Here is an 11713-nt window from a genome sequence, read left to right on the forward strand (position 1 = left end):
TCATCTTCAATTTGGGCATTCTGCACAGCCGCGACAAATGGTGAAGCCAAAGAAGACATCTTTATTAATGGCAGCCCCAGGCCGCCTAACATCTTGACATTTCTTCTGCCTATTGGTAGCTCCAGTGAGCATGCGCTTCTGGGCTGGCCAATCGCCTTGTGATTCCCATCAGCAGCGTTTAGTGAACCTCTACCCTTTTCTTGGTTGAGGGCGGAAGCGAGGGCTGCGTAGTGCCGGCAGCTCTCGCAGATTCTCCGAAACCCACGTGGGAGCGGCGCCCAGGATGGTAGGGATGTTTGAGCTTCTGTTTTGGAGGTTGGGGGTTCGCGGAGGCCTGGGGATGAGGTCTGTGGGCTCGGGATGGGTGGTCCCCCGGGGCCGAACGTGCATGGAGAAAGAGGCGCTCACCCGACACGCTGTTCCCTAGTTGCGCCGTGAGGCGCGCCTTCGCCGCGAGTACCTCTACCGCAAGGCCCGCGAGGAGGCCCAGCGCGCCGCCTACGAGAGGAAGGAGAAGGTGCGGCGCGCGCTCGAAGGTATGGTCCCCGCTGCCCGGCGGCGTCACCCAGCCTTAGAGAGACTGCGGGTTTGCATTTTAAAACCCAATGGAAAAACCAAGTGACTTAATTAGCATTTCTTTGGTAGTATAGTTGGGCATCTTTTCAAGTATTTACTGGTCATTTTCTTTGCCTGCTGGGTCTTTCTGTTGCTTGCAAGTGCTCCTCCAGATGATGGTATGAATTACTTGTCATTTATGCTACAGTATAGAGATTTTACAGCTTGTCTATTAATTTTGCTTACAGTGTGTCTAGTTCTTCTCAAATTTAAAATTATCCCTATGGTCCTTGTAGACGTTCCACTCCTCGTAGTTTTTCATCTCGTTATCTTCTTTAGTACCAGGTACTAAAGCATATCTTGCTGTCTTTTAGTGGTATTATGAGTCCCTTGCATTTTTAAACTGTTAATCCGTATATAATTTAATTTTAGTTTTGTTGTAAATTAGGGTCTAATTTTGCAATGTTTTCCCCACTTTACATTTGCCATACTAATGAAGAGTTTGTCACACATGTCTAATTAAAAATGACATATTTATTCACCCAGTTGTGTTAGTTCTTGTGAAGCTTTGTTTCTTATCTGAAGGTACACCAACTCGGTATCTGATTATTTTAAATTACTTAGATGTTCCTAGTTATTAGGTATATACATATCTACATATACATATGTGTGTGTATGTTTATGTTAAGCATAATGTTAAACAACTGTAATCTATCCGCCCATCTTAAGAAATGGAAAGTAGTCAGTATACATGGGTTGGCAAAAGTAGGTTTACATTTTTTTGTATGGAAAGACATTTCAGGTTATTATTACAATAGCTTTATTAACTCAAAGAATGTTACAATGCAACTATAAACCTAGTTTTGTCCACCCCTGTATTGAAATTCAGGAATATTTTCCACAACTTAGGTAACCACAGTATTGAATATTGTTTAAAAATAAACTGTTTCCTTGGTTTTTTTGTGTGTGCTTATATGGTACTTATTTGTATCCCTAAATCATATTGGTTGATTTTTAGTTTTAAAGGTAGTATTAGGTTATATGTATTCTTTGGCAGTTTTATGTTTTTGTTCAGCATTGTTTCTAAAATCCTTTGAGTATAGTGGAGATTTCCTTCAGGTGAGTATCTTCCATGTGCAAGAATTCCACCAGGGCACGCTAACAAGTGCTGGTTCCAGGAGCACAGTCATGTATAGCCCTATACTCCCAAGGTGGATGTTCCCACAGCCCAGCCCCTATGCCAGGTCAAGCTTTAGTTCACAGAGGAAACTTCTGACCTAGAGCATCATGATTAGCAGCTTTGTTGTCAGAGAGTTTCAGGATTTCTGGTCCACCTTTATACAGAAAGAGCAGCCTAAAAACCTTCAAGCCATGAGACTTAGGAACTGTAGCAAATTGTTTCCTATAACCATTGTTAACAGGTTAGCATGTAGATAGAAATAGTCCCCAACCTCTCACCCCCCCCAGTATCATCTCTGCTCAGAAAGGAGTAAGAAAGGTATTTTTTCCATCAGGTTTGTAAGCCATAGTGTTGTATTAACTGAGACCTTCATCTGTATATCTCACTTATCCCTCTGTCTTTCCCCTGCAGAGAACCGCCTGATCCCCACGGAGTTACGTAGGGAGGCTTTGGCCTTACATGGTTCCCTGGAGTTTGACGACGCTGGTGGTGAAGGTGACCTTCCCCAACACTGGGGCCCACTGGCCTCCATATCTTTCCTCAGACACCTTGAGGAAAGGCTCTGCAACTCATGTTCCTGGAACTGTGCCCCAGAGTCTTCATGGTTCTGCCCTGATGGCTACTCAGAGGAGCTCGTCCTGAGTGCTCCCAATTCCAATTAGAGATACATGTGATACCACCCAACTTACTCTCTGTTTTGCTTTGGTCTCCCTCACTGGAATGTGAATTTTGCTGGGACAGGATAGTGTCCATTATGTTCACTGCCATTTCCCGAGCTCTTAGCACTTCATTGGCACCCAAATGTTTTACTCATTGTGTTAGTCAACACATCTGAAAGGAATCACAAATGATGTAAATATTTGTTAGGAGAAATAGGAGTCTGTTACTTTTGGCCTTATTAGAATCTGTACTTATGCTAACACAATAGCCATTAGCCCTGTGTGATTAATACAGCTTAAATGAGTGAAATTAAATCAAATTAAAAAATTCAGTTCTGCATTAAACTTGTGCTTGTAGCCAATATGGCTTGGTGCCACCCTATTGCCCAGTGTGGGTGTGGAGCATCCTATCACTGAAGATATTGTCAGATGGTGCAGCTCTGAATGGATTCTGCCACTCCCAAGTTAGTATTTCACTTCCCAAGATAATCTCATGTTCTTGCCCCTCATGCATCTAACAGGTGTGACCAATCATGTGGATGATGAATATCGATGGGCAGGGGTTGAGGATCCCAAGGTCATGATCACGACTTCCCGAGACCCCAGTTCACGCCTCAAGATGTTTGCAAAGGTATCAAAAGAAGCAGGGAGTGGAAGATGCTCAGGTACCAGTGGCCTGAGTCCTAACTAGTGTGTGTACACGTGCAGGAGCTGAAGTTGGTGTTTCCCGGTGCCCAGCGTATAAACCGTGGCCGACATGAGGTGGGGGCACTGGTGCGAGCCTGCAAAGCTAATGGTGTCACCGACCTGATAGTTATCCATGAGCATCGTGGCACACCTGGTAAGGCTGGTGGGAGGGAGCAGGGTGTTTGCCGGGTTGGCCATCTGAGAGCATATAGTCTCTGACAGCCTATCTGGCCCCACCAGTGGGGTTCATTGTCAGTCACCTGCCCTTTGGCCCCACTGCTTACTTCACACTATGCAATGTGCTTATGCGGCATGACATCCCTGACCTGGGCACCGTGTCAGAGGCCAAACCTCACCTCATCATTCATGGCTTCTCCTCCCGTCTGGGCAAGCGGGTGAGTCTGGGATCATGGGACTAGGGCTGGGGGCAGGCGATGCCAGGCTGGGCATTCCCCAATTTTCTTCCCTCTGCCCCAGGTGTCTGACATACTTCGTTACCTGTTCCCTGTGCCCAAAGAAGACAGCCATCGGGTCATCACCTTTGCAAACCAGAATGACTACATCTCTTTCCGGTGTGTCCATGGGCTGGGCTCTGGGATTGTATCCTGACCTTTGTGTCCCTATACTATTGGTTGTTGACCTATAGCTGCTCCTGCCTCCTCTCACTCCTGCCCTGCCTCCCCTTGCCCCAGACACCATGTGTACAGGAAGACCAACCACCGCAATGTGGAGCTGACCGAGGTTGGCCCTCGCTTTGAGCTCAAGTGTGAGTTTGGACTTTATCTCAGGTCTGTTGGTGGGGAAAAGCTGGCTGTATAGTTGATAATGTCTCTGTTCCCCTCTACCAGTATATATGATTCGCCTTGGCACGCTGGAACAGGAGGCCACAGCAGATGTGGAGTGGCGTTGGCATCCTTACACCAACACTGCACACAAGAGGGTCTTTCTAAGTGCTGAGTGAGCCCATTCTGTTGTCAGGATATGGGCTTGGACCCCGGAGGTGGGGGCGGTCAGAATAAAGTCTGTGTGCCACACCACCCCATTTGCCTCTGTTTGGTTTGGACAGACCAGATGTCAGGGTAAGCATAAAGGATGATGTCCATGGGGTCTTCTTAGCTGGGGACCTGACAGCTTGGGGACATTCTCAGGCCTGGTGTTGACATTGTGTGTAGGACAAAGCAGACTCAGCATGTTGGCTTCCTCTTGAGTTATTAGGACGGTTTGGCACTGTCCCTGGGAGAGTTGGAGCTGCTGTTTCTCATCTGCCCATCTGGGAGGATGATGGGCATGGGTAGCAGGGCCTGTCACATTTGCTCCAAGTAAGCATCAGACTCGAGGGGCTGACACAGAGGATGGGACCTAGTCAGTGCTTCCCAGGATCCCTCTGCCTACTTCAGCACACAGGCACACCTTTCCATTCACTAGGGACACATTGACACTTTAGAGACTACCAGCTGTGCACACCACCTGCTCTCTTGTTAGGGAAGGGTTTATCTGAGGTCAGGGCACGGTCATGGCTGCTCAGGAGATTCTGGGATCTTTACTTGACCTATCCACAGTCATTTGCTTTGCCCTTCCTCTCTCCCCACTTCTCTATTATGTATTCAGAGCCCTGGTGTCACACAAAATGGATGACAAGATCCTACATAATGCACACAGGTTGACAGGAAGGAGAATGATAGCAGTAAGAAAGATATCTATCATGCCAGGTGCGAACAGGGCTATGAAGAAAAAAGTCAGACAGAAAAATGGAGAGGGAGAGGCCTCTGCAAGTGCCCTGAGATCTACATGATGGCATGAAACAGCAGGGGCCACCTAGATGGTCCATGCAAACTCTTAGGTAGACAGTCCTCATAAGGGTCTCAGGACCAGGAGCAGCCCAGTAGGAGAGGGGTCTTGAGGGAGAGCAGGGGACCCATAGGACCAAATGGGCCATGGCATTCAGGGAGAGGAGGGGATGGGACATCACAGGATGTCTATAATTCTAACTCAACTCAACTCATGAGTCCAGTTAGTTCCTTCTTCAGGGCTTTTCTGGAGCCTCGTAGCTTGCCACAGCCTCACTTCACAAATGAAGAATATGCTATTAAAAATTTTTTGCAAGTTATGGAGATTTCAAAATACATACAAGAAGTAGAGTAGTATGATCTGTGTTGGTTTCCTGGGGCTACCATAACAAATTACCACGAACTGAGTGTTTGTTTATCGGACGGATGTAGAAGATGAAGGTGTGAGCTCTACCCACAAGCCCTCCATTCCTTACCCCTTCCAGCTTCTGATGGCTGCCAACAATCGTTGGTGCTCCTTGGCTTGTAACTACATCATCCTAGTCTCTGCCTGTGTCTTCATATGACCTTGTACTGTCTGTGGTCTCCCCCCCTTTTTTTAAAAATATTTATTCAGATTATTAGAGATGTTACTCTTTTTTCCCCCCATAGCTCCCCTCCACCCGGTTCCCACCCCACCCCATGCCCTTATTCCCCCTGACCCCCGACTGTCCTTGACCATAGGTGTAAGATTTTTGTCCAGTCTCTTCCCACACCCCGCACACCCCTTCCCCCAGAGAGTTGTCAGTTCACTTCTTTTCTATGCCTTTGATTCTATTATATTCACCAGTTTATTCTGTCCATCAGATTTTTTATTCACTTGATTTTTAGATTCACTTGTTGATAGATATGTATTTGTTGTCACTTTGTTGTTCATAATTTTTATCTTTACCTTTTTCTACTTCTTCCTTTTCTTAAATACCCTTCAGCATTTCATATAATACTGGTTTGGTGGTGGTGAACTCCTTTAGCTTTTTCTTGTCTGTGAAGCTCTTTATCTGACCTTCAATTCTAAATGATAGCTTTGCTGGGTAGAGTAATCTTGGTTGTAGGTTCTTGCTATTCATCACTTTGAATATTTCTTGCCACTGCCTTCTGGCCTGCATAGTTTCTGTTGAGAAATCAGCTGACAGTCATATGGGTACTCCCTTGTAGGTAAGTAACTGGTTTTCTCTTAGTGCTTTTAAGATTTTGTCTTTTGCCCTTGGCATTTTAATTATGATGTCTTGATGTGGTCCTCTTTGGATTCCTCTTGTTTGGGATTTTCTGCACTTCCTGGACTTGTAAGTCTATTTCTTTCACCAGGTAGGGGAGTTTTCTGTCATTATTTCTTCAAATAGGTTTTCAATATCTTGCTCTCTTTCTCCTTCTGGCACCCCCATAATTTGGATGTTGGTACGCTTGAAGTTGTCCCAGAGACTCCTTACACTATCTTCATATTTTTGGATTCTTTTTTTCTTTTTGCTCTTCCAGTTGGATGTTTTTTGCTTCCTCATATTTCAAATCTTTGACTTGATTCTTGGGATCCTCTAGTCTTGTGGGAGGCCGCCCATTGTCTTCACTAGCAGAGAAGTGCAAACAAGGATCCTGGAATGCTGTGAGTTATGCACCGATTGTCTAATCCTGATAATGGGGGCTTAAGCTATTTCTTGATCAAATAGTCTCAGAGTAAATCCTCCTAATATTTACTGACCTTTTAAGATAGTCTGTTACTGCAATTACCTGCCTGACTAAGGGTTTTATGCTTAACCAAAGTGAATAAAAGGCTGGCGAGGCCTGGGCACTGGTGGAAATCCTTCCCCTTGAGTTGGACTTGCCCACCTGGCCCCCCAATATTTCCAGATTATCTCTTGTCTCTTCTCTTTCATTTGTGTGCAGCTCCTCTTCCAGATCCTGAACCCTGAACCACGCGGGACATGAGGGAAATAAACATACACAAGTCTGTTAAATCTCTGTATATTACTCTTTATTTCAGTCAGTGTATTCTTAATTTCTGTCTGATCCTTTTCCATTTATTTTTGTCATTCTCACTAAGTTCCTCGGAGGTCTCACTAAGTTCCTTGGAGGTTTCTAGAACATTCTTGAGAGATCTTATAACTGGTTTTGAACTCTATATCCAGTATTTTGTTTTCTTCCATTTCTTTCATTTGTGACATGTTTCTTTGTCTCCACATTTTGGCTGCTTCCCTGTGTTTGTTTCTATGTATTGGGTAGCTGCTAAGTCTCCTTGAGTTGATAGAGTGGCCCTGTGTGGTAGGTGTCCTATAGGGCCCAGTGGCTCGGCCTCCCCAATCACCTGAGGTAGACACTCTTGGTGCACCCCTTTGTGGGCTATGTGCACAGTCTTGTAGTTGAGCCTTGATTGCTGTTGGTATCACTGGGAGGAATTGACCACCAGGCCAATTGGCAGTGAGGACCAGCTGTGTCTACAATGGAAGAGCTGCTGTGCAGGAGACACTCTTATGGGGAAGGACTTGCTTCAGTGGGGCTTTGGTGCTTACTGAGTCTGCCCCTTGAGTGTGTCACTTAATGGATGTGAAGAGTTGTAATCTGGTATGGTCTCACACTGACGACTGGCTACACTTGCTCTTGGATCTCCAAGGAGGTGCAAAGTCAGCCTCTGCCTGGAGTCACCCAGCAGGAGCTACAGAGAGATCTGTAGATTCCTCCTCCTTGTATTGGATTTGGAAGTGCCCAGACGAGACCCAGCTGTGAAGTAAGGCAGGCTGCTGCTGCCAGCCTTGGGCCTTCTTTTAATAGCTTTGGGGCTCCCTGACCCAGCGGCTGCCTGTTTGACAGGTTTTAGGCTGAGAAGGAACAGGCTATTCATATGCAAAAGCCACTGCACACAGTTTGGGTGTGGTTGTAAATTGGGTGGGGCGCCTGGTGATCTCAGGAATCACCAGCAGGGAGCAAACAGTAATGGCTGTCAGTTAGCCCTGCACCTTTGAGGTTCCAGTGCAGGAACAATGACCATTGCAAGCACCTCTGTCAGTCTCAATGCGCTTTCTTCACCTCTCCGGTTGTAGTACCCTCACTCAGCCAGTTTTCCTGTGGTTCTGGATGATAGTTGTAATTTTGATGTGGTTGTGAGAGGCAGCAAGTGCAGGTGTTTCCCTTTGCTGCCATCTTGGTTCTCCCCCATTTATTGTATTCTTCATTTCTGATTGGTTCTTGTTTGTTTTCTATCTTCTTTTTTAAACCTTTATTATTGAGATTATTACACATGTCCCCCTTTTCCCCCCATAGCCTCCTTCCACCTGGTCCCCACTGTGCCCCAAGCCTTCACCACCCTATTGTCTGTTTCCATACATAATGCATATCTACACTAATAAAAGACAAAGATGCTAATTGACCATACCTTTGTCACGCCCACCAGCCAATCAGAGCAACTATATGCAAATTAACCCAACCAAGAGGCGGCCGGGAGCCACAGAGCTGGAGCAAGCAGGAAGCTTGGTTGCCCCAGCGATGGAGGAAGCCAAGCTTCCCGCCTGCTTTGGTGGGCTGTGGCCTCCACAAAAGGCAACAAAGTTTCAATTATAGAAGCTAAATAAATCCCAGATACCTGCTTCCAGCCAGCCTCCAATGGGAGCTTGGGTGGCTGGGGCTGTGGCCAGCCTGCAAACAGCCATCAGCCCCTCACCCAGACTGGCCAGGGACCCCAGCAGGACCGTCCACCCTGCAGGGGATGTGGCCAGCCTGAAAACAGCCCTGAGCCTCTCACCCAGGCTGGCCAGGCACCCTAGTGGGACCCCCACCCTGATCCGGGACACCCTTTAGGGCAAACAAGCTGGCCCCCATCCATGCACCAGGCCTCTATCCTATATAATAAAAGGTTAATATGCAAATTGACCCTAACAGCAGAATGACTGGGAATGACTGGTCACCATGACACACACTGACCACCAGGGGGCAGACGCTCAATGCAGGAGCTGCCCCCTGGTGGTCAGTGTGCTCCCACAGAGGGAGTTCTGCTCAGCTACAAGCCAGGCTGATGGCTGCCAGCACACCGGTGGTGGCGGGAGCCTCTCCCACCTCCCCAGCAGCGCTAAGGATGTCTGACTGCAGCTTAGGTCTGCTCCCCGCTGGCAAGTGGATATCCCCCGAGTGCTCCCTGGCTACCAGAGGGATGTCTGACTGCCAGCTTAAGCTCAATCCCCTGGGGAGTGGGCCTAAGCCAGCAGGTGGTCATCCCCCAAGGGGTCCCAGACTGTGAGAAGGCACAGGCCAGGCTGAGGGTCCCTCCCGAGTGCACAAATTTTTGTGCACCGGGCCTCTAGTTTATATATAAAAGCCTAAGTGACCAAATGACCGGTCAACCAGTCACTCTGACGCACACTGACCACCAGGGAAATGACGCTCAACGCAGATGATTGGGCTCCCTCCTGTCTGGATCGGTTATGCAGGGATAAGGCTGAAGCCAGCTATCTGACAAGTGGTCCTGGATTGTGAGAGGACACAGGTCAGGCCGAGGGACCCACTGGTGCACGAATCTCTGCACCAGGCCTCTAGTCTATAATAATAAACATGTAACATGCAAATCGACTGAACAGCCAGACAGCGGAACGACCAGACGAAGCTGGGGCTGCGAGGGCCTACTCTTGCACAAATTTTGTGCATCAGGCCTCTAGTATGTATGTAAGTTGTTTGGTTAATCTCTTCCCAGCCCCACTCCACCTTTCCCTCTGAGATTCATCAGTCTGTTCCATGTTTCCATACCACTCCTGGCCTGCAACGTTTCTGTTGAGAAATCAGCTGACAGTCATATAGGTGCTCACTTGTAGGTTTTTAAAATTCTCTCTTTATCTTCAGTCTTTGGCATTTTAATTATGATGTGTCTTGGTCCCTTTGGGTTCATCTTTTTTGGGACTCTCTATGCTTCCTGGACTTGTATGTCTATTTCTTTCACCAGGTAGGGGAAGTTTTCTGACATTTTTTCAAATAGGTTTTTGATTTCTTGCTCCCTCTCTTCTCCTCCCAGTATCCCCAGGATGTGAATGTTGGTACACTTGAAGTTGTCTCAGAGGTTCCTTACACTATTTTCATATTTTTGGATTCTTTTTTCTTTTTGCTCTTCCGGTTGGGTGTTTTTTGCTTTCTTATATTCCAAATCTTTGATTTGGTTCTTGGCTTCCTCTACTCTACCGTTGATCCTCTGTAAATTATTCTTTATATCAGTTAGTGTATACTTCATTTTTGACTGGTCCTTTCTTATATTGTTGATGTTCTCACTAAGTTCCTTAAAGTTCCTTTTAAGCATTGTTTTGAATGATGTATCTGGTAGTTTTCTTCCATTTCACTTAATTTTCTCTGGAGATTTATTCTGTTCTTTCATTTGTGACATGTTTCTTTGTCTCTGCATTTTGGCTGCATCCTTGTGTTTGTTTCTATGTATAGGTATATCTGCTATGTCTCCTGGTCTTAGTAGACTGGCCTTATGTAGTAGGTATCTTGTGGGGCCAGTGGCACAGTCTCCCTAAATCACCTGAGCCAGGTGCTCCAGGTATGTCCCTGGGTGGGTTGTGTGTGCCCTGTTCTAGTTGAGCCTTAATTGTTGTTGGATGCCGTAGACCAATTCCAGCATGTCATAATTTTAAGAGTTTCATCAAAAGGTTGATGAGACTTGGGGACTCATTTCCCCAAACCTGAATAGGAAACTGATTGTGGCTGCCAGACAGTTAAAGGGCATCTTAATCTACATGTTATTGCCTCTTACTGGCCAAACACCTGAACAGCCGTAGGCTATTCCCCAAACTGACAATGCTTCTGTACCCTTTGAAACCTTACCTTTGGAAGTATATTATCTCCACCTTGCCTTCGGGCAAATTGTGTGAATAAAAGCAAGGGTCCTAGGCAAGGAGGAACTCTTCAGTTCCTTTAGCTGAAGGTCCTCTGACTCCCAATGCCTTTCAAAATTATATCTCGTCTCCGGACTCTTTATTCTCTGGATTCCTATGTCATCTACGTGCAGCCCCTTTCCAGATCCCTGAACCCTTCTTGATGCTGGGACATGAACCCCGGCATAAATAGATGCCCGAAGTGGGACTTTCTGAACCCTGGAAGCAGCGGCCATTGTCATGTCAGTGGACTGTATCTTTTTAATTATGATATGTCTTGGTGTGGGCCTCTTTGGGTTCATCTCATTCATTATAGCAGAGGAGCTGTTGCATAGGGGCTGATCCCATGGAACAGGATTCATTTTAGCAGGGCTCTGGTGCCAGCTGAGCCTACCCTTTGGTGGTTTCATTTGTGAAGGTGGTTGGGTAGTGCTCTGATGTGGTCTGAATCAGGCCACTGGGTGTGTTGGTTCCAGGGCCTCTTGTGAGGGACCAAATTCAGCCATTGCCTTTGCTCTGCCTGGGGCCACTTGTTATGACCTACAAAGTGACCTATAGATGTTTGCCACTTGTTCTGGGCTTAGAGGTGTCTGGGAGAACCTAAGCTGTGAACTGAGGCTGCCTGCCACTAGTGCTAGGCTTGGAGCTGCTTAGCAAGAGGAAGGACAAGGTGTCTACATCAATGATAACTTTTTTTCCCTCAGAAGATTCCTTTATTAAAACTGAGTGACATTGATAAGGGGACAGTGCAAAAAATTTTGGTCCAGGAAAAAAACAATCCTTATATAATAAAAGCCCCGTATGCAAATTGTTCAACTGGGAGTTTGACTGCTCACTATGATATGCGCTGACCACCAGCGGGTGGTGCAGAACATGGCATGTGTCGGTGGCGCAGCGCTAGCAGCGAGCGGCAGTGGAGGCACTGCCAACCCTGATGGGCCCTGATAAGAGTGGGACCTTGGTGGG

At 46.8% G+C, this 11713-nt stretch overlaps 1 protein-coding gene across 1 annotated transcript; it reads left to right on the top strand.

Annotated features, from left to right (window-relative positions):
* Window positions 1–129: 129 nt before the first annotated feature.
* Window positions 130–4118, top strand: IMP4 (IMP U3 small nucleolar ribonucleoprotein 4). The gene is made up of 9 exons (XM_036297430.1): window positions 130–286; window positions 428–536; window positions 2147–2230; window positions 2916–3025; window positions 3103–3235; window positions 3322–3476; window positions 3559–3653; window positions 3774–3847; window positions 3930–4118. Exons 1-9 carry the CDS (start codon window positions 284–286, stop codon window positions 4040–4042), a joined length of 876 nt encoding a protein of 291 aa, XP_036153323.1. The 5' UTR covers window positions 130–283; the 3' UTR covers window positions 4043–4118.
* The last annotated feature ends 7595 nt before the right edge of the window (window positions 4119–11713 follow it).

This window comes from Myotis myotis, unplaced genomic scaffold (assembly GCF_014108235.1).
Source record: "Myotis myotis isolate mMyoMyo1 unplaced genomic scaffold, mMyoMyo1.p scaffold_m19_p_3, whole genome shotgun sequence".
NCBI classification, from domain to species: Eukaryota; Metazoa; Chordata; class Mammalia; order Chiroptera; family Vespertilionidae; genus Myotis; species Myotis myotis.